Consider the following 23,289-nt stretch of genomic DNA (forward strand, 5'->3'; position numbering starts at 1 on the left):
TGTCCCATATAGATAGAGTATGTATTTGGAGATTCATTTACACTAACTAGAAGCAAGAAAATCACTCTGAACAGAGTTAATAATAATGATTAATTTTTCCAGACCTCTGAGTTTTATGTAGACTCTTCTGGGCTGGTTCTCAGAAATTCATCCTGAGAGAGAAAAAAAATGCCTTTATTTAAAACCTGTTTTATTTAGAAAAGTTATAATGTTATTAAGTGAAAAATCTTGCTTTCATTGAGAATATTTTTCATTCTTGACTTTAAAAAAAAATGTGTCTTTCTTGGGTCCAATTTAGGCATTGGATAAGTAAATGTTGTACAGTCATGAGAGTTTGACATCTATTAAATTTCACTTGGTCAGTATGCAGTGCTGACATCAAGTGCCCATGCAAGAATCTAGCGTGTTCTATACGGAGTCTTATTATGATTACTTCTTTTAATCTTTCTTTTTTTCAAGAGGACTTCCATCCACACACTTCGGTCTTTATAGTTTTGAGCTTATTTGTGGTTGGTATTAAGGACCATTCGGTGCGAGCAGAAACATGAAAGAGAGTACACGTTCGAGTTTCACCTCTGACATTCGCTTGCTTTTACATCTGTTTTTCTTTGTTTGGGCAAGGTTTTCATCATGCAAAAGAGGAAAAGACAAGCAAACCATCTCACTAGCATACAGAAGAAGAAAACTGACTCCAATAAGAGTTCAGAAGATCATAATATCAGCGATAACAGTGAGTTAGAGAAGGAGAGAGAGAAAGTAATGCGTAAGAAGGAACACCCTGTCTCGCCCAACGCAGTGCCCCAGGCTACGATCTTTGAGCAAAGAGATCTTCATTTATGATTAAATTAAGATAAATAACATAATTCTGGTTTATTAATACCCAAAAAGGAGTATAAAATTCATAATAATCATGATTTATTAACATTGTCTTTGTAAAAATACAAAGAAAAACTTTGAACGCCCATATCTCAAAACTATACTAATTGACATTCAATTTTAAAGCTATAGCATTAAAATTTGGTATATAACTTGCTACTCATATAGTAGATGGCAAAGCCATCAACATACAAGCTGTTTTTAATTCCACTTGGTAAATTTAAAGTAATGTCGTTGATTGCTCAAGCAAACAATGTACTACAGCTTAAGACACTACCTTGAGGGATTCCTTTTTCAAGTCTATAGGTTTCTGAGTAGAAATTTTCTAATCTTACTTGGAAGGTTCTGTTTGTTAAAAAGTTCTTAATAAATATTGGTAAGTGGCCTCTTAATCATTTCAAATGAAGTTTTTGCATGATGTTATTGTTTCCATATTGTCATGTGCTTTTCCTAAATAAAAAAATATTGCTTCTGTTAATTTTTTCTGTTCAAAGCCTTTTTTTGATACGATCTGTGTGAGTGGATAGGTTGACCAGCAAGCTATTGAACCTGATTGTGTAGGTGTTAAAATAGATTCTTTGGTTTTTCCTGGTTTATCTAATGGAATAATAATTGCATATTTCCATTTAGCAGGAAAGAAACTTTTTTGCCAGATACTATTATAACATTTCAATAAATATAATTTAGCTATAGGAGCTAGTTTTTGTATAATTTCAAAATGACAAATTTTTAAATAAAGTTGTATTTTTCATAGCTAACAAACCTGTGCATACGAGGTGATAGCTGGTCAGAGACCGCACATTTGACCTCGTGATGCTTGTCTTTCCTTAACCCTCTTACGCCGATTGGACGTATTAAACGTCGAGTCAAAATGTCTCCCGTATGCCGATTAGACGTATAATACGTCAACTCAAAAAAAAATTTTTTTTTTAAATTCGCGGAAAAATACTTATAGGCCTACCAGCCGAAAACTTTTGAATCATGCACCTTGGGGGATGCTGGGAGTTCACGGATCAAGGCGTTGTTTTGTTTACAATCGTTACGCAGGCGCGCAAGCGCGAATTTCTTTCTTATCGCACTAAAAAGTATTAGTGACACATCTCAAAAATTATTTCGTCACTTTGACATAATTTTTGCACCATTTTAAATTACGTATCCGTTACATGGAGTATTATATATGAAAATGTGCGCAATTTCATGTAGAATACAACAAAAAATACTCATGATTGTAGCTTTTATCAGTTTTGAAATATTTTCATATAAATAACGATAAGTGCCAAAATTTCAACCTTCGATCAACTTTGACTCTACCAAAATGGTCAAAAAACGCAATTGTAAGCTAAAACGCTTATATTCTAGTAATATTCAATCATTTGCCTTAATTTTGCAACAAATTGGACGTCTCTAGCACAATATTTCGATTTATGGTGAATTTATGAAAAAACTTTTTCCTTACGTCCGCGCGGTAACTCTTCCGATAAATTTTTTCGTGCGATTGTCGAAATGTTTGCACCATTTTAAATTTGCCATTACATAAAGTTTTATATATGGAAATGTGCGCAATTCATGCACAATACAACTAAAAACAACCCATGGTTATAGCTTTTATCAGTTTTGAAATATTTTCATATAAATAACAATAAGTGCCTAAATTTCAACCTTCGGTCAACTTTGACTCTACCGAAATGGTCGAAAAATGCACTTGTAAGCTAAAATTCTTATTTTCTAGTAATATTCAATCATTTACCTTCATTTGGCAATAAATTGGAAGTCTCTAGCACAATATTTCGATTTATGGTGAATTTATAAAAAAAAAAAAAATTTTTCCTTACGTCCGCGCAGTAACTCTTCCGAAAAATATCAGAAATTTTTTCGTGCGATTGTCGTAATGTTTGCACCATTTAAAATTAGCCGTTACATAAAGTTTTATATATGAAAATATGCACAATTTTATGTAGAACACAACAACAAATGATTGAAGGTTGTAGAAATATTTGCATATAAATCATGATAAATAGAAAAAAAACCACGTTCGGTCAACTTCTACTCTACCGAAATAGTCGAAAAACGCAATTGTAAGCTAAAACTCTTACAATCTAGTAATATACAGTCATTTATCTTCATTTTGAAACAAATTCGAAGTGTCTAGCACAATATTTAGATTTATGGTAAATTAAAAAACAAAACTTTCTTTCCCTCCGCGCGCCGATTCGCGGCTGCAAATCTCCGGAATGCGTACGTCTTATTCTCCTAATATTTGCTCCTTTTCTTATTTGGCATTTTTATAGAGTTTCATATATGAAAATGTGTGCAAATTCATGAAGAATACAAAAAAAAATATTTGAAGGTTGTAGCTTTTCTCATTTTTGCAATATTTGCATATAAAAGAAAATATATATAAAAATTTCGACATTCGGTCAACTTTAACTCATCCGAAATGGTCAAAAACTGCAATTCTAAGCTAAAACTCTTACATTATTGTAATATTCATTCATTTGTCTTCATTTTGAAACAAATTAGAAGTCTCTAGAACAATATTTAGATTTACGGTGAATTTTTGAAAACAACATTTTTTTACGTCCCGTGCATTATGAATTCATGCATCATTTTGTGATAATATTTCTTCTGTGTTGCTTTGATAGTTTTACAATGTGTTATATATCAAAATGATTGCAATTTACTGTACAATACAACGGAAAAAAAAGTAACTCGTTAGCTTTAACCGTTTTTCGCACAGCGCGACTTGAATACAATTATGTATGAATTTTTTTTTTTGCTACCATATAGCGCATTATTTATATATGATAATGAAATTTTTTTTCATTTCTGATGGTTGCATTCTAAACGTCAGGCAATGACAAAAAAAGGAGCCAAAAATGAACTCTTAATCTTGAAAACTAAGCGCGCTGTGATTTTTTGAAAAAATTATTTTTTCCACTTCTGCGCTCACTCCAAACCGGCCACGGCATACGGGAGACGTTTTGGTTTTTAGGGCTTCGGCGTAAGAGGGTTAACCGCCTTGGGGAGTAGACGCTTGCGCTTTGCTCTCCTTTCAAGCCGGTTGTTTTGTGCCCACATGTTCTGTCTTTCAGTGTGTTGTGTGTGTGATTGCTTTAGTTTATTATGACTTTCCCCAAGTCTTCATGGCTTCATCAACGCATTCTATCTTTACCTAATGTTTTTTTTTTTATTAAATGTATTGCATGAATAAGTTTTTCAATTTACAGCATCCTTTTACCAATAGAATACTTAAAGCACAAGGGGTAGATGCTGACCAATAGGAGAGCAGGATCTCATGGGGTGACTAGCATCAGGAACCAATGGGAGAGTGGGAGGATGGTGGCGAGTTTACTCAGTTGGTGGCGCAGGAGTTTTAAAATTGTTCTCAGTGGTCCGGGCGAATCTCGGGACTTTACAGCAACAACCTTTCATAACTTGAGCAATTTTCGTATGTAGAGCCGTAAAAATTTTCGTATTTGCTTTCGTATCTCAAGTTTTTCGTAAGTTGAGCCTTTCGTATGTCGAGGTACCACTGTACTAGAAATCTTGACCAGTTATTTAATCCAAAAATATGACCAAAATGTACTATTGTTGCGTCAAACCTGATGCAAGTTATCTATGTCTCACATGTTATATTTTTCTGTAAAGGTGGCCAAATGTTAAAAAGGTGAAGGGTTAAGATGATTATTTGTTTCTAATTCAGGGTAATGTTGGGTATGAATGGTTCTATGGTTATGATATTTGCATCTACTAATTGGTTTTTACTTTTTTCTTGTTGAATTCCTATGGACACTGATGGGAGTTTTGGATCTGATAATTTACTTGTAACTGGACGTCCCTTGCCTGCATTATTATTGTCTAGAACTAACTGAAGGAGATTTGGGGATAAAGTTCCAACATTTTTCAACTGTGCCAGAATCTGTCTATCAAGGGGCCCAGGGGTACTTAAACTGTAAGTTTACCTATCACAAAGGATTTGGAAAAAAGAAAGAAAGAAAAAAAAACTTAATATCTAGAAAAGATATAATTGGCTCTTCATGAAGTTAAATCTTCCGCCAATGGCACAAATGAGAATTGACTCGCAAATGTCTGTCCCTAACCTACCCCAAAAGGGGATGGCATAACATGATTGGCATGACCTAAGTGTAAGCAAAACCTGCTTGCTAGGACTAAGAGTATTACAATAATACAATTAGTATCCCCATCCTAATCACATCATGGCAAACTGGACTTATTACCGAGAGTTCTATTCTTAGAACAAGGGCCCACTGGAAGCCGTGGTCCAGCTCCACAGAACAGTTCCTCCTGAAAAACAGATCCGAACACTGTCTGGTAGATGATGGATCTACCACAATTCTCACTATTTAGCTTCTGATTTAACTTCATTCCAAGCTATGATATTTTCTTATTTATTAGTTTTGGTAAATTTTGACAAAAGTAGAAAAATCCACAACTACTAATGATGACACACAAGGTACCATACAAAATTTCAAATTATGCCTAGGCATTAAAAAGTTAAAATGATCCCCCAAGACTTGCCTTTTCAAGCTGTCACCTATTTTAAAGAAAATTTTGATTGCGATATTTTAAGTGTCATAATTTAAATTGAAATAATTGTACATATATAAGAGTAATGTCTACCATGTGTAATTTTTACTGAATTTCTGTTCTGTTTTATCCATAGCTTACCAAGTAAAAATTAATTATGTACTTACCAAAGGTTACATATCCTATATTTTCTCCTTGCCTTGCTTGAGTGTCTTGTAGTTCTAGAGGCGGTTCTTTATGGGAGAATAATACATGTGGAGCTGGAAAGAAGAGCATAAATTTCAAAAATGGTTATATACACTGCTTATGTATTCTCTTAAAACTTTAATTAAGTACTACTATGTAGTCAGTTATATTTTAACTTAAGTTATACGTCTCATCTATTCAGCTAAGTTTTAAAATAGGTTATACTGTTTACACACTCTATTTACTGCAATATACTTCTGGCCTTTACGTTGTTCCATTAAGTCAATAAAACTTTTGTACATCAGCATTATGAACGAAATTACACAAGGCAGTTCACAAAAAACTTACATCAACTGCACTATGGGATTCAAATTCAATCTCAGAAATTTTCAACAACTTTTATACTGCACAGAAAACTGATGTAAGTGTGAAATGCATGAAATAGTAAAGAATATCAAGGAATAAAAATGTTACTGAACAACCCACTATTATTTTAACAAATTGCATACTCTAGTACTAAGCCAGTTTCCAGTAAAACTTAACTTCCTTTAGATCAAAATATTAAAAAGACGAATATTTCCCAGCCAAAAATATATAGCTACCATATGCACATTACTATTCCAAAGTAAGCTAATCAGTTGTAAGGTTACCTAATTGCTGTGCAAATCACTTAGCAACTCAGCCTGATCTTATCTCCTTACTTGTCTCCAAAACCATAAAATTTAATATTTTACTTAAAAAAAGTTAGTTTTTTCATTACAAGCCCATCTTGTACACAGCCAACATCCATAGTTTTCATGGAGCCCCGACAATGATTCCCAAGTCAAAAGCTGATCATCTGCTGGTTGGATCCTAGTTTTAGGCAGCTAAGAACATAAACTTATTTACATATCTGAATCACAATTTAGGAGGGAGGATTGACGAGCTGAAGAAAACCCTATAAAGTAATTAGCTGACTGGAATGAAGGATATGCCAGAGCTCAAGAGCTCCTCACTAGCAAAATATGCAGCAACTGACAACTCTTGAGTGCTAACCTTAAAGGATGTCAATCATGAAAGAGAAAACAGGACTAAGTGAAGAAACAAAGGTATGCCTATCTGATACTGAATAAAAAATAAAGTGTCAGTGCTAATTTCGATCCAAATGGCAGTCAGATCATGCGTGCATGCCATCAAGTTTCTGAATGATGGGCATAAGCAGGAGTTCTGGCAATTTTTCAAAAATTGTTAATATTGCATTCTTAAGGACATTTAGTTTGCTACTTTGTGTTACAAAAACAAACTAGTACCTGCCTTTCTGACTTTCCACTTTATGTGGTATGTAAAAATGCCAACTTGTTTTTTTGCTTTATTAGGGAGCAATCTCATATCCAAAAGACTCCTGCCACAATAAGTTTATACATACACCATTTAGGAGTAAATTAGTCAAATTATAACCTAACATTTGATTGTGATAATTTGCAAAACATTCAAATATTCAAAAATTTGTAATGAACAAACAAAAACTTTTTTTATAACTAAAAAAACTATCCTATTTGAGAAGCCTATAGGAATTGAACAAGAAACCATTTGCTTTCTTAAGTGATAAGATAAAATAGTACGATATAGAAACTAAAGTTTAAAAATGTTAATAATAAAGATTTATATAATATTTAAACTGAATTACTTTCCATAGCAATATATCAAATCATCCAAAAACATATCAAAACATAAGATCAGCAACCAAAGACCCTCTCCCCACAAACCCAGGACCAGGGGGGACAAGGTGTGGCTGCTGATGATTCAGCAGGTAGACTTATATGCCCAACTAACAAGAATAGTAAGATCATGTAAACAATGTAACCTACTAATATTTTTTTTAAATATATGGCCAACATTTTCCATCTTGTCAAGATTTCTATGGATAATACATGCATTCCCCAGTTACCAAAAGGGCTTCCATTCTTGGGGACTTGACAGTAACCAAAAATCTTCACTAACCGAAATTCAAGTCTACCATTAGGATTTACTAGCGCCAAGCTGGAAACCGGTAGAATTAAAATTACACTTGTGAGATCCAGGGACTATTGGCATCTATACCAGGTCACGGGGCATGTATACCCAGAATGCCCACGGCTACCTGTGACCCACCAGTTATTTTCCTACCGCCTTTAAGATAAGACGTGTTACTGTCTATCTGATTTAAAGCCGGTTTTTCAGTTTGCCCGTTTTTTATCCATTTCATTTTTCATTTCTTATTACCTTTTCTTTCTCCGAGTGTGCTCAGTGTGAGTGAAGTGTATAAGTGGTATGATGGAGAATTTTGCCTCAACATCGGGATCGTCTGCCGTTTCGAAAAGGAGACAAAGGAAATGCCCAGGAGTCAGTGGCTTTCCATGTTCTAGATTTCTAACTTCGGTGTCGAGGGATCCTCATCCAACGTGTAGTAGGTGCAGGGAAAACGCATGTACAATTACTAATCCATGTTCTGTTTGTCGCGATTGGTCGGTGGAACAGTGGAAAAAGTTCTATGAGACAAGCCAATACAAAAGGAAGGTGGTGATGCCATCCTTGGATGACCAATCCTTACCGGCTTCTTTTGTATCAGCAATAAACCAGGCTGCTCCATATGTTTCTCCACCTGCTTTTGATTTGTCCCATACCCCTTCGGTTTCTCCTAGCGGTTCAGTATCGGAAACGTCAGGAGGGGCCTTGGGTAATTTTATGAATAATATGCACTCTCCTTTGTTCCCAGCAAGTAGAGGGGGAGCACCGCCATCTTTGTTCCAGGCTCCTGCTCCCGAAGCGCATAGGTTGGATGGTACGTGGTCAGCGCTAGGCCTACCAGGCGTACCAACCTTGGATGGTTTGCTTGCGCATTATATGGCGTCACGGTTCCAGCAGGGTCCGGCAGCGCTGAATGTTCCTCATCCCCCTGGCTTGCAATTTATGGGAATTAATGCCGCGGCTACGCCATCAAACTCGATGTTTACAGCGATGCAGAAAGTGGGAGGTAGTTTGGCAGCAAACGTGCGGTTGCCAGCAGAAACCTCACAAGTCTCTCCCTACGAGAGGGATGACGTCACAACATACGTCACACACCGATATGGCAGGCGTGATGACGTCACAGACTGCTTCTCGGCCTATTTCGCTGCATCCACTCTAATACGCCTTCTGACTCGACAATGCAAACTGTAATGCAGAAATTACAGGATATAGAGAAGAGAATGGATAAGAGACAAAAAGAAAAAGTGTGATTCGCCTTCTTTGTTTTCTTCCTCTAGTTCGGCGTCATCGCTAAGTCCGATAACGTCACGGCGAGTGCCAGTCAAGCGTTGGAGGAGGATTCGGGAATTCGCGACTGATCCTCGGGCTAAGAGGAGAAGAATCAATTCTTCTTCATCTTCAGACCAAGACTGTCGTATCCAAGTCAGCAGGAAGGTCGGGAAGTCAGTGGCTAGTAAGCACAAGGCTAGCAGACGAAGCTGTTCGCAAGAATCCGAACAAACGACGGACTAGCGGTATTTTGATACTACGACTGAACCGAATCTGATAACATTTTGCTTGCATTTCAGCCATTGCATGATAGAAAATAATTACCGTAGTTTTGTTACAAATAACACTAAGTAGAATAATATCACAATTTTTGAAAGTAAATTGTATATTTCCTAGCTATACAAACCTGAGGTCCTTTACTATAGGAATTGCTTAAGGTGTAGCCTGGCCCCAGCTGTTGAATTCTTTAACAAGGCGCTTTGATGGTTAACTACCAGTATGGCTGCTGGTAGTCCCTCCTACCAGACACAAACATTCCAATTTGCTTTTGGCCCACATAGCACATTGAGGGGTGGCATGAGGTGGGTAGTTAAGTGTAAAGGACTTCAGGTTAGTATAGCTAGGAATAATACAATTTACTTCCAAAAATTGTGATTTGCTCCTATGCAATATACAAACCCTCGGTCCTTTACTACAGGATGATTCACTGATGGGTGGGTGGAATCTGAGTGATCTCCAGTGAACTGACAGGGGTTCAGCCTACCTGAGATTTCCTTCCTGGTCGTAAGAGCAAGGAAGGGAATCCAGCCACTGACTTCTGAACGGAGTTAAAAAACTACAAGATCATAGTCAGTCTTCTAGGTTTACTCATCAAGGGGAGAATATATATCCCCCTTAAGAGAAAGCTAAGAACCATTATGTCGGATAATTTAAGGCAGATACAAGTTATGAGTTTGTCTTATGTCCAGGTCCCTCTTCCCAGCCTTGTGAAAGGAAGGGGCAGATATTACTTCTATTAACTAATAAAAGAAAATAGATAGGTTACTCCAAGGAGTGTATTACCTGCATTGATCGCTCGGTCCAGCATGTAACGGTCCACGTTACTCTCCACCCAAAGGGAAAGAGTAGGAGGAAAGAGATGAAAGGGGAGCCAGTCACTCCACAGTCATCCTCAATCATACTGTACAACAAGGCGAGATGCAATACTGCGCAGTTAAGGAGCTGAGTAAGTTACACAACCTGTTGAGCAGCCACCAATAGTCCCAAGGAAAAGTGTCCAAGGACCTGTTGGTAATATCCCGAAGGTAATGAGAGGAGGTGGTCGTCTGGTGTGCCCAGACCCCCACCTTCAAAATCTAATGAATCGACAGGTCCTACGGAATGTGAGGGAACAGAGCAATAACCCTGACCTCATGAACTTTTCGGACGAAGTGTCTGTCGTTGTCAGCAGCAGAGTACGCTTTCCTGATCATCACTCGAAGCCATCTTCATCAACAAAGTCGCTCAAGGAGGGGATGGTGAAGGACTCGAATCTAGCATCAGAACCCAATGGATTCTGATTCTTCACTCCAAGGTTCGGGACAAAGTCGAGCATAACCGATCCCCATCCACTATTACATCATAAGAAAGACCATGTAGTTCACAAACTCTCTTTGCCAAAGCCAGGGCAAGCAGAAAGAGTGTCTTGAGGGTCAGATCCCTGTCTGAGTGCTCTAGAAGGGGGTCATACGGGGCACTAGTCAGGCTCCACAACACAAGATTCACAACCCACTAAGGAGTCTTAGATCCCTGGGTCGGCAAGACATCTCGAAGCTCCTATGAGTAATGATATCTTAAAAGAAGACAAGATATCAGTACCCTTCAGCTTCAAGACTAGGGCCAGTGCGGCTCTGTAGTCTTTACAGCTGAGATGGGAGAGAGCTTCTCTTGGCGGAGGGAGACGAGGAAATCCAAGACCTGTTGAAGAGTGGCTCCGACCAGAGAGAGACCCTGTCTACGACACCAACCACAGAAGACAGCCCACTTTCCCTGGTATACTGCAGAGGGCCATCTGAGGTATCCTGACATCTCTGTCTGCTCGGAGGAGATGGTGGATATCCTCCAGATGTGAAAGCACAGGAACGACATGGTACCATTTGGCCTATGGCTGGCACAGCAGATTCTGCCATGGGGGAATCCCTCTCGGTATCTCAGAGAGAAGAGCCAGAAGGTAGGGATACCAAATGGCCCGAGGCCATTTGAGTGCCACCAGAATCCTCCAAGATTTGGGGTCCACGGAAGTTGGAACGCATCCTCTGCAGCTGCCCATGGGTTCAGAAAAACGGAATAGGTCTTTAGCTTCCTGTTGAACCGGATGGCATCAAGTTTATGACTGGATGACCCCAAAGGCTGAACAACCTTTCTGCCATGTCTTGGTGAAGAGACCAATCGGTCCCTACCACCTGATTCTGGCAGTTGAGCTTGTCTGCCATTACATTCCTCTTGCCTGGAATGTACCTAGCTGACAGCTCTATTGTGTGTGCTGTAGCCCACTCGTGCACCTGCACTGTCAATTGATGAAGTTCGAGAGAAGTGAGTCCCTCTTGCTTGTTGACGTGTACCACTACTGCAGTGTCGTTAATCATTAACGCCAGTGTCCTATCACACGTTCCCAAAACTCTTGGAGTACCAGGAAGGATGCCTTGAGTTTCAGGGCATTGATGTGAAGGTGCTTGTTATGAAGTTCCCGCACCCTTGCAGTCTTTAACTCCTCCAGGTGTGTGCTCCATCCTCGGTTGATGCATCCGATTCTTCAGAGATGACAGATGATCTATCACAACCAACCAGAGCCGAACAGGCTGTTCCTGTCAAAACAAGAACCGCGAAACTGCCTCCCTGAACATGTTGGTACAAGAGTTCCAGGGGAACTCTCGCCTATCAGCATGTCCTCTGCTTGGGCTCAAAATCAGACTTCTCGTGATTTATCAGGATCTCTCAGATCCCAGCAAACCTTGAGGAGTTGATTCCTGTCCTGTAACAACCACAAACGGGAGTTCGCCAGGACCAGCCAATCGTCAAGATACCTCAATAAAAGTATCCCGTGCGAATGCGCCCAAGCTGAGACCGGGTTGAACACTTAGGTGAACACCTGGGGAGCGGTCGAGAGTCCGAAATAGTGTGTTCTGAATTGGTAGACTGCCTCTATGAGGATGGAGTGGAGGTACTTGTGGGAGGATTTGTGGATGGGTATCTGGAAATATCCATCCTTCAAGTCCACCGTCAGCATGAAGTTGTCCTCCCTGATAGAGGCAAACATTGTTTGTGTTCTCCCCTCCATGAACCGAGTCTGGCTAAGAATGGGTTCACGGGATAAAGGTCTATGACCGGTGTCCAACAGCCGCCGCCCCCCCCCCCTCCTCTCTATGAGAAAGATCCGGCTGTAGAATCCTGGGGACCAGTCCAACCCGACTTCTACAGCACCTTGCTCAGCATCTATACTACTTTTCCTAGTGTAGCCCGAGGAAGCAGAGGGAATAGGAGAGGAGGAAGGATGCCTTCATTCCCCCTAGTCCTGCTGTCAGGGGGATCCCGTCCTTGTGTCAACCAGCGGTGGCAGCAAGGGTGTGGGTCTAGGAGAGCATGATCGCCATAGTGAGGCGCTTTCCCAAGGTACATGTGGAGGTTCTCACCTTGCTGTTGCAGTGCCATTGCCAGCAGTGACAAAGCTAGCAGCGTCTTGGCTACCAGAGCTGTGGCTACCAGCAGCTTGACGAGGACTTGCATCATCCTCACGACGCGTCCCAGCCCTCTTTGAGGCCGAAACCTTGAGTGAAAAGGGCCGTACAGGGGACCCCCTCTTGTAGAGGAACCAATCTTGGTCTTGGCAGTATGGAGGAGTTATATAATAATTACATTTGACAATGTCTTTGAAGGTTGAGAGAGAGAGAGAGAGAGAGAGAGAGCGAGAGATGAGAGAGAGGAGAGAGACGAGAGGAGAGAGAGAGAGAGAGAGAGAGAGAGAGAGAGAGAGTGGCTGGTTGTTTGCTTGTTGTCTCATTAGGTTGTTTGTGTTCGTATGGGTAGTTAGTGAGTGAATTGCTTGTTGGCGAGCAGTTGTGTTCTTCTGCAGATTTGGTTGCGAGTCAGTCTGTGACGATCAGTCTGTGTTTAGCAATCAGTCAAGTAAGGTAATTTTTTGGACAGATATAAGGCAGTCTTTTGATGGTCAGTTGTTGTGTGATCTGAATGATTTTGGTATTGTATAGTTGTTGTGCATGTGTCTGTCTGAGTTGTTGTTGTATTTGATTTTCTGTTTTGATGTTTGTGAGTTTTTGTTGGAGACAGTATTGGCAGTTGTTTGCGTATTGATTTGTTAAGTTGTCTTTTCAATTATTAATATTATTATAAGAATAGTTTAACCAGACCACTGAGCTGATTTTCAGCTCTCATAGGGCTGGCCCGAAGGATTTGATAAAATGCCAGGTCTAGGCCAAAGGCCAGGAACTGGGACCAAATAAGTCATATAATATACTACTCAATAAAAAAAAAAAAAAAAAAAAAAAAAAAAAAAAAAAAAAAAAAAAAAAAAAAAAAAAAAAAAAAAAAAAAAAAAAAAAAACCTGCACAGAGGCTTAGACTTTCATACTAGAACACAAACAGGCAATAAATACATTTACTCACGGTTCCATACATACTAAAAAGGTTATAAAATTAACAAATAGTCAAGAAAATTAAAATTTTATCTAAAATTCATTAATTGCTCTGAGATTTTTTGTAAATATAGTTATTTTTATATTTTATTAATTAAATCAGAGTTTCTTAGAAACGTCATAATTGGAACGACTGAAAAATGTGAAAGATTCTGACAAAATTTCTTTTATTGGTTTACTTCCAAAAGTTGACATTCTCTGCTGGTCAAACTTTGGACAGTCACACAATACATGTCTAACAGTTATCAATACCTTGCACTCTGAGCACTCCGGAGCAGGGTCATGTGGGCTGCTCATTAAGTGCCCATGTGTTAGACGAGTGTGGCCTATACGTAGACGTGTCAGGATTACTTGCGCATGTCTTTCTCTCTGGTATATGGAGCTCCATTTTGTAACGTCAGGTTTTATTTGTTTTAGTTTATTACTTTCAGGTTCTTCGTTCCATATATTTTGCCATTTATTTACAATTATTGTTTTTATATAAGCTACAGTGTCACTAATAGGGATGTTTACATTTGTTCTCACCTTGTGGATTGCTTCCTTGGCTGCTTTATCAGCTTCTTCATTTCCTTTTATTCCGACATGGGCAGGGATCCAACATATTTCAATATTTTTTCCTTTTTATATAATTTATAGAGTAAAAACTTTATCTGCTGCACAATATTATTTTTGGGATTATAACTATTAATGGCTTCTATAGCACTTCTAGAGTCGCTATAAATCACGAAATTATTAAAGTAGTGTTCTTTGATTATTTTTATGGCCAATGTTATTGCACATAACTCTGCTGTAAATACTGAGGCATTATTGGGAAGCGAGAACTGGCATGTTTTATCTTGGGACACTGCAGCATATCCCACTCCATATTTTGATTTGGATCCATCTGTATATATTGCATAATGTGGACCTTTTCGGCTTATGTGCTCTATTGTATGTTGTCTCTGATGTTCTGGGGTATAGGAATGCTTTTTTGATAGACATTTTAATTTTGTGCAAACTTTTATTTTATTCATAATCCGAGGAGGAGGTAATTTTACTATTGGAGGTAGTTGGGGATATTTATATTCAGTGACTCAAACAATCTTCTTGATCTAATTGGAAAAGGTGGTGAATGATTGTTAATAAATACATCCCTTAGTTCAAATAATTTTTTGGTTGGTGAATCACTTGACCGAATTCTTAGGGCACTTTTCTTCATTCTACTAACTCTATAGGAGAGAGAGGTAGTTCACCACATTCAACCTGTAAAGAAGAGGTTGGTGACGATTTAAAAGCTCCTGTACATATTCTGAGTCCTTCATTATGAACTGGGTCCAACATTTTCAGTACTGCGTTCGAAGCCGAGCCGTATATTTCACTTCCGTAGTCAATGATAGACAGCACTGTTGCTTTATATAGTAATGTAAGGGTTTGTCTATCAGCTCCCCAATTAGTGTTTGATAATTTTCTAATTAGATTCAATGCTCTTTTACATTTTGATTTCACATATGTTATGTGGGCGTTCCAGTTCAAGTGAGTATCAAATACTAATCCTAAAAATTTTGCAGTTTGGCCAATTTGTATACTTTGATTTCTGATTTTCAAATCTATTTCTTCACCTTTCTTCCATCTTTTATCTTTATAAAATAAAATTGCCTGAGTCTTATTAATGGACAATCTAAATCCTACAGATGAGGTCCATTCATCTATTTTTACTATAGATTTGTTAATGATGCGCTCTGCATGTTTAATGCGAGATGCTGAATAATATATGGCAAAATCATCCATATAAAGGTTGCTTTTAATTCCGGTGGGTAGATTTTTACTAATTTCATTAATTGCTAGGGTAAATAGTGTGCCACTAAGGACACTTCCCTGTGGAACACCATTTTCAAGTGGGAATGTTCTGGACAACGCATCATCAATTTTCACCTGAAAACTTCGATTTGTTGAGAAACTTTGGATGAACATGGGTAAATGTCCACGGACGTTATGGTTTTGTAATGTCTTCAATATAGGATACCTCCATGTAGTGTCATAAGCCTTTTCTATGTCAAAAAGACTGCTACAGTTATCTGTTTTCGTTCAAATCCTCTGCGTATATGGTCTTCTAGGATAGAGAGAGAATCTAATGTAGACCTGTTACACTGTGACCCAAATTGAGTGGAAGTTAAAATTTTGTTTTCTCGAATGTGCCATGTTAGTCTAGCATTTACCATTTTTTCAAGTAATTTGCATAAGCAACTTGTTAGAGATATTGGTCTGTAATTATTAACATTGCTTGGATCCTTTCCAGGTTTGGGGATAGGAATTATTATAGCTTTACGCCATTCATCAGGAAATAGATTCTGAAGCCATAAATGATTATAAAATTGTAATAAGTATGACTTTGCCAGAGGTGCTAAGTGGTCGATCATCTCAAAGCAATATTGTCACCTCCAGGAGCAGATTTATTGCTATTCAAGAGAGCATATTCCAACTCTTCCATATTAAATTTTCTATTATAATATATATCTTCTTGTGTTTCGAAATTTATTGTTATAAGTTTTTCATTATTTTTTTTGTGCGGAAGTGTTCGTCTAATTTTTATCGCTACTTACATTCGCTAAGTTTTCTCCTATTATATTACTTATTTCTTTGGATCAAGTATTCTTTTTCCATCTTTCAATATGGCATGTCTAGGTGGTTTAACTTGGGTACCATTTATTTTTCTGAATTTTTCCCATATTTTTTGTATGGGAGTATTATTTGAGAGATCTGAAACATATTTCCTCCATGAAATTATTCTTCCTTGAATTACTTCCTTTTTAAATTTTGCACTATTTTGTTATATATAGGCTTTAATGTATCAATTTCTAGTAATAATATAGTAATTTTTTGTAAAGTTCCTTCTAATATTGGTATTTTTTATTTATTTTACTGAACGTTCTATTTAAATTATCTAGTCGTCTCCCTATTGAGTGTTTTACTTTAATTAAGTCTGTCAGTTTATCGGACCACCATGGGACTTTGTGCTTTGTTGGATGGGGCTTTGACTTTGGTATTGCTTGATCAGCAGCCTTTTTAATGAAGTCAACAAGAATTTTGTTAGTTTCATTATGGTCTTTTAAATATTCAAATGGTTGGATATTTCTTGTGTGCATTTCATATTTTTCCCAATCTGCTTTATTAATGTTATAGTGAGGAACATGTTTTGCAGGATTATTATGTAATAATGATATTAATATTGGGAAATGATCACTGGTGTGCAAATCATCAACTATATTCCAATCTATTCTGTCAATTATATTTGTTGTACAAAGAGTTAGGTCTACTGAAGAAAATGTTCCATGTGTTTTTGAAAAATATGTACTAATTTCGTCATCATTTATACAGCACATGTCGTTTGACTCCATGAACTCTTCAATTTTACTCCCTGCTCTATTTGAGATTGTACAATTACAGTCCCATATCGGGTTGTGAGCATTAAAATCCCCTACTATCAATGTAGGTTCTCTGGCATTGCCAAACAAATCCTTAAGTTTTTCTATGTCGTAATTTTTGTTAGGTTGGTTGTATATGTTATAAATTACATAATTATAGTTTTTTATTCGTATTTTGATGCTCGATATTTGCAAGTCAGCAAAGTTTACAGGTACCTTGTCATAACATACTTTGTTATGTACATATATAGCAGTACCTAAATTTCCTTCTTCTTCTCTAGATGTAGATACTAAGGTATATTTACCAATTGTTGATACTGTTTTATTGACATGTTGTAAACATATCATCATTGGTTCGTATTCTTTCAGTAAGCGTTGTAATTCTCCCAAATGTAATCTGGACTGAAGACCATTTATGTTCCATTGTATTATATTGTCTTCTTCTTCTTCCCAGCTTTTTCCCATTTTTATATGGGGTCGCCGTTTCGGATGAGCCGTTTCCATCTATTTCTATCTTGCACTTCTGCCTCATCAATTCCCTTCTCATGTAAATCTCCTCTCACACAGTCCTTCCATCTCTTTCTTGGTCTCCCTCTCTTTCTTCTTCCTTGCACCTCCACTCCCATAGTATGTCTCCCAGCGTGGTCCTCATCTCTCCTCAACAGGTGTCCATACCATCTCAGCCTCCCCTCCTGCACTTTCTTTGATACTTCCACCACCTTAGTTGACCCCCTTATGTAGTCATTTCTGATCCTATCCACTCTTGTTACCCCAGACATCCACCTAAGCATTCTCATTTCTGCCACATCCATCTTCTTCTGCTCTGCTTTTCTCATGCTTGCTGTTTCCGTACCATACAGCATTGCTGTTCTTACCACCGTCTTGTGAAATTTTCCTTTTAACCTAAGCGGCACTCTTTTGTCACAAAGAACTCCCGAGGCCGCTCTCCAGTTGTTCCAGCCTGCCTGTACCCGATGTTTTACTTCTTCTTCCATACTTCCTCCAGCGTTAACAAAAGATCCCAAATACTTAAACTTATCAACTCTCCTTATTTGCTCTCCACCAAGCTGAATACTTTCTCTATCATCCCCCTCAGTGGTGGTACACATATATTCTGTCTTGGATCTACTTATTCTCATTCCTCTGTCCTCCAGTACTTGTCTCCATCTTTCCAATTTCACTTCCAGATCTTCCCTGCTCTCTGCACACAGAACAATATCATCCGCATACAATATGTTCCATGGTACTGTCTCCCTTACTTCCTCTATTATAACATCCATCACTATGTTAAAGATAAATGGGCTCAGAGCCGACCCCTGGTGTAATCCTACTCTCACCTCAAAACCTTCTGTCTCCCCAACACTGCTCCTCACTCTGGTAAATACATTCCGGTACATCTCTTGTATCAATCGCACATACTTCTCTGGCACCATCTTCTCCCTCAGGCTCCTCCATACCTCTTGTCTCGGGACTCTGTCATAAGCCTTTTCAAGGTCAATGAATACCATATGTAGGTCCCCTTGTCTTTCCCCGAATTTCTCCATTATTTGCCTCAGACAAAATATACCATCTGTTGTTCCCCTTCCCTTCATAAATCCCATCTGCTCTTTACCTATTTGTACTTCTTCTCTCAGTCTAGCATCTATCATCCTTTCCAGTATCTTCAAAGTGTGGGACATCAATTTAATGCCCCTATAATTACCACACTCTTGGACATCGCCTTTCCCTTTAAAAATTGGGATCAATATACTCCCACGCCACTCATTTGGTATCTTTTCCTGTTCAAGGATCTTTATCATAAGATCGTACAGTATATCCACTCCTTCATCTCCTAATGCTTTCCATGCCTCCACCGGGATCATGTCTGGTCCGGTTGCCTTCCCATTCTTCATCTTCTTCAGTGCATTTAGTACCTCTTGCCTAGAAAACCTCATTACCATGCCAATGTTCACTTGCCCATCCTCTCTTATTAGTCTATTATTTTCTTCATTTAACAACTGTTCGAAATATCCATTGTATTATATAATTATTGAAAATACTATGTTAAGAGTGTTCAAGCATTACTTTCTTGTTGTGGTTTATCTAGTTGCATTTTTTCTAAAATTTTAGTTACGACATTTATTTGCTTTTCCTTATAGGAAATTAGGTGTCCAATGCACATACAGCCTTTTTTGTGAGTCTCTAGACTAGTGGTTTCTTTACTTCTATATTTTATAAAATTTCGTATAGTGTTTGTTAAACTGTCTTTTGTTATATTTTTGTTTTTGTTGCATAATTCGATGAAACATTCATTACATCCACATGTGTTCTTATGTGTCCTTTTTTCATTCACTTTTAGTGCACCAATTACTGGTGAGGGAGTAATCTCTTCTCCCTTCACATACTCATTTTTGTCTATGGTGTTCTCCTCTATTATTTCTTTATTGTTCTGGGTATTTCCATCCATTTCTTTTATTATTACTTTAGGAGACAAGGGTATGTTTTTATTTTCTTGTCTGTGCACTTTTTGTGGATCTTTGGTCTTTACTTTAACTGATACCTCTCTAATAATTGTTGGCTTTTTGGTTTTGGGTGGAGTTCTCTCTAAAGGCCTCTTTTTATCTTTAGCTTCCAGCTCATTATTATCTTGTAATATTTCAGTTATACATGTATTATTCTCTTGTGATTCCATTTCCTCCAATATCTCAAATGAATTTGAACACACAGTTGCACAAGTATCTTGATTTCTTGCTATATTAGTTTCTTGTAAAGTTATTTTTTCTTCTGATTTATCTATTAGGGGTTTGTTATTTGCTTCCATTTTTGTTTCATTCTTTGAGCTCGTTGCAGCAGAGAACATTTGCTTCCTAGCGGGATCATGCATTCCTCTAACTCTCAACTCTAGTTTGGCTTCTCTTATTGGCATTCCTGATCTCTCTTGAAGTAATTTCAGTTCTGTATTGATATATAGTACATACACTCCTTAGACCTAGCATGGTGGTTTTGGCCACAGTTTACACATTTTGGTTCACCACACTTCCACTGCGTGGTATGTTTGTCAGATCCACAATACGCACAGATCGATATATTTCTGCAATTTTTCCATGTATGCCCATATTTACTGCAGTTTTGGCACTGTAGAGGTTTTGGAACATAAGGTCTCAGTTCTCTATTTTGGCCCATGATTTTAATTTTGAAAGGCAATTCTTGGCCTTCAAATTTTATTTTTGCTATTTTCAATGTCTTTTCATTACTTTGTCTACTGGTTATACTGTATACTTCACAATCTTGTACATTGTTGTACCTTTTTTTAAGGGAATCCAGCAAAATATTTTTCTCTATTGGCTCTTCACTTTTAGGAAGTACTACAGTACCCTGTACACTGTTCATATTGTCGTGCTTTCTTATCGTTACTTTTATATTGTCTATGTTCTTTATGGTTAAATAATTTTCAGATTGATTTTTTGTAGTGGTTTCTATTAACCACTCCTGTTCTTTTATTTGTCTAAATGACATTTCTGAGGTTGGGTGCCTACTTAACAAATAATTTTCCAATCTTAATGCTGATATTTTTCTGTCGGTTTCCAAGGTCAAGAACCTTGACCAACTTCCACTCCCAAAGAGGGAGTCGAAGTGAGTCAAGGTTGGGTCAATTCTAAATTTGCTTTTTCTTTGTGGCTTGTATGGTATTAAAGTTTTAATACCAGCCTGTTCTTCATTACCTGGGTTTTCCTTAGAACAGTCCATTGCCATGCCAGAAGTCGTAGGGGTTTTTGTTTTAGTTTCCATATATATAAAGTTTACATATTTCGTCCAGGATGAGATCCCTCTCACCAAGGAGGCCCAACTGGGGGAGGAGCAATACTGTTACGCTATGGTAACTGCCCTGGGACACTCACCTGGATATACGCCATACCCACAGTGCCTTAAGGGTCGTCAGTCCCAAGAGATCGGACCCAGCACTGTGGGCATGGCTTAACATAAAAATTTCCCCTCGCTCGACCACGTCAGGTACTCTAGTTTTACGGGTGGAGTGGCATGCCGTCCAACTCCACCCTCCATCAGGTTAAAAGAGCAGTCAATTCAATATTCCAAAACCATGCCAGGGTCGTCAACAAAAGAAGAAGAAGGGAAAGGGGAAAATTTATAAGGAGGAGGAGTAAAGGAGTTAAAGGTCCCAATGTTCAGTTGGATCCACAGCAGAGAGTGTAGGCGTAAAGGGGCATACTCTCTCTGCAGTGGATCCCTAAGCCCCCCACCTCGTCAAGGAGTTGGGATCAGGGGGGTTGTCTTTTCAAGTTGTTGGTATTTGTTAGTGTTTTTTTTGGAGTTCTTGTATGGTTTTGGTGCTTGTCTGTCTTTATGTGTTGAATTCAGAGGTGGTTGTGTCTCCACAACTGTATCCAGCGGACACCACAACATCTTGCCCCGAGTGTCTTGAGTCTGAGGAGAGTACATGTGTTGATGTTTTGTGTGTTCTGTGTCTCATTAAGCCAATTATCCTACATAATTAGTAATGTAAAGGGAAAAGTGTGGCTGGGGGAACTTTTTTGTCAGCCATGTTCGATAAAGTAGATATGGGGAGATATTGTTGCTTTTGTTTTTTTGCTTGCGATTCTGCCACATTATTTTGGCGCCCGAACAGGGACTGCTGGTGTGGCAGCTGCAGGACAATTGGTGTAGTGAGATGTGTGATTGGTGAAGAAAATGAGTATGGAAGGTTTGACTGAAGTGGAGAGGCTGAAGGATGATTCGCTTTAAGGTGATTTATGGCTTACTGTGCCCTGCTGGGATTGGAACCCCTGCCGTAACCTGGGAACTGCCTTTACCCCCTGTATCTATGCTGTTTTTGTAAATATACAACTTGTCTACAAAATACCTGTCTCCCTGCTACTGCTCAGAAGAGGAAACCAATTACTAAAGAAAACTTCGGGTAATCACAAAGCAGGAAGGTTGTATACTCATAATGATCATTATGAGTATGCAGCCTTCCTGCTTTGTGATTATCCCAAGTTTTCTGAGTAATTCTTCTGGCTCAGCATGCTTTATTTGTGTATAATGTTGGGGGTGCTCTTACCACAAATCTGTTTTTCATGTGAAGTAAATTATTCGATAAATTACATGAGATATACACCACCTAATTATAAAATAGGCTTTCTGGTGATGATTTTGCCCAACTGTAGGAATTAAGTGTTCTAAACATGCCTATGAGGTTCATTACCATAGACATTAAAATGCAGTCTCAACTTCAAATATTCTTAACTTTCGATAGTTTTAACAGAAAACAACCCCACTATAACTCAGGGTGCATCTGTACCAAATATGATATTGTTAGTATACAATAAAGTTTTGTACATACTTACCTGGCAGATATATACTTAGCTTAGGTCTCTGACGTCACGACAGAAAATTCAAAACTCGCGGCACACGCTACAGGTAGGTCAGGTGATCTACCTTACCCGCCGCTGGGAGGCGGGTGTAAGAACCAGTCCCCCTTTCTTGTCAGGTTATTTTCTTCCACCTGTCTCCTGAGGGGAGGCTGGGCGGGCCATCAATCGTATATATCTGCCAGGTAAGTATGTACAAAACTTTATTGTATACTAACAATATCATTTTTGTACATGAACTTCCCTGCCAGATATATACTTAGCTGATTGACACCCTTGGTGGAGGGAAAGAGACACATACTTACTTAGAAAGTGGGGACAACACATGTTAAAGGAATACATAATATAAACCTCTGGTTCTTACCTGATTTAGGCAGAAGACTTGATAGTTACTGTCTATTAGTCTGCGTTGCCTAAAGAGTCTCAGCAAGGGCGTGACCTATGGCTGAAGAACTCTTTGGGTCTACCAATGGGAACTGAGTCCACTTACTTGGCAGAATCCAAGCAGGATCTGGTCAATGGGGATCAACCCGCTACATGCCAGAGCCTATCACTACCCAATTGCAAGGAGCCTCAAGCACAACCGATCACCTAACCAAATACTAACATTAGTATACGAAAGAAGGAGCTGCCCTACCTTGCAACCTCCTTCGTACAACCAAAAAACTCAAACTTAAAACTAACAGGGAAAAAGGATTAAAAAGGATGTGTTTCAGCTCCCTGCCCCAGCACTGAATCCGCCGTATACGTAAGGGCCTAGCCCAAAACACTTATCATACGTAATCGATACGTCCCTTAGGTAGTGATTAGAAAAGACTGATTCACACCTCCAAAAAGTGGCCTTCATAAGGTTTTGTAATGACAAATTCTTCTTGAAAGCCAAAGACGTCGCGATGGCCCGTACTTCGTGCGCCTTGACTTTCAGAAGGTTAAACTGTTGCTGATTGCAAGAAGTGTGTGCTTCTCTAA

General features: G+C 38.4%; 1 protein-coding gene across 2 annotated transcripts in view; it reads right to left on the bottom strand.

Annotated features, from left to right (window-relative positions):
- The window catches only part of LOC135219156 (actin-related protein 2/3 complex subunit 2-like), a 152,955-nt gene that overhangs the window by 38,617 nt on the left and 91,049 nt on the right, over nucleotides 1-23,289 (bottom strand). For both annotated transcript variants that reach the window (XM_064255679.1, XM_064255678.1), the window contains exon 5: nucleotides 5,592-5,684. In XM_064255679.1, coding sequence (XP_064111749.1) covers nucleotides 5,592-5,684 — 93 coding nt within the window. The remainder of the gene's footprint in view (nucleotides 1-5,591; nucleotides 5,685-23,289) is intronic.

The sequence above is a fragment of the Macrobrachium nipponense genome, chromosome 1, assembly GCF_015104395.2.
Source record: "Macrobrachium nipponense isolate FS-2020 chromosome 1, ASM1510439v2, whole genome shotgun sequence".
Taxonomy (NCBI): Eukaryota; Metazoa; Arthropoda; class Malacostraca; order Decapoda; family Palaemonidae; genus Macrobrachium; species Macrobrachium nipponense.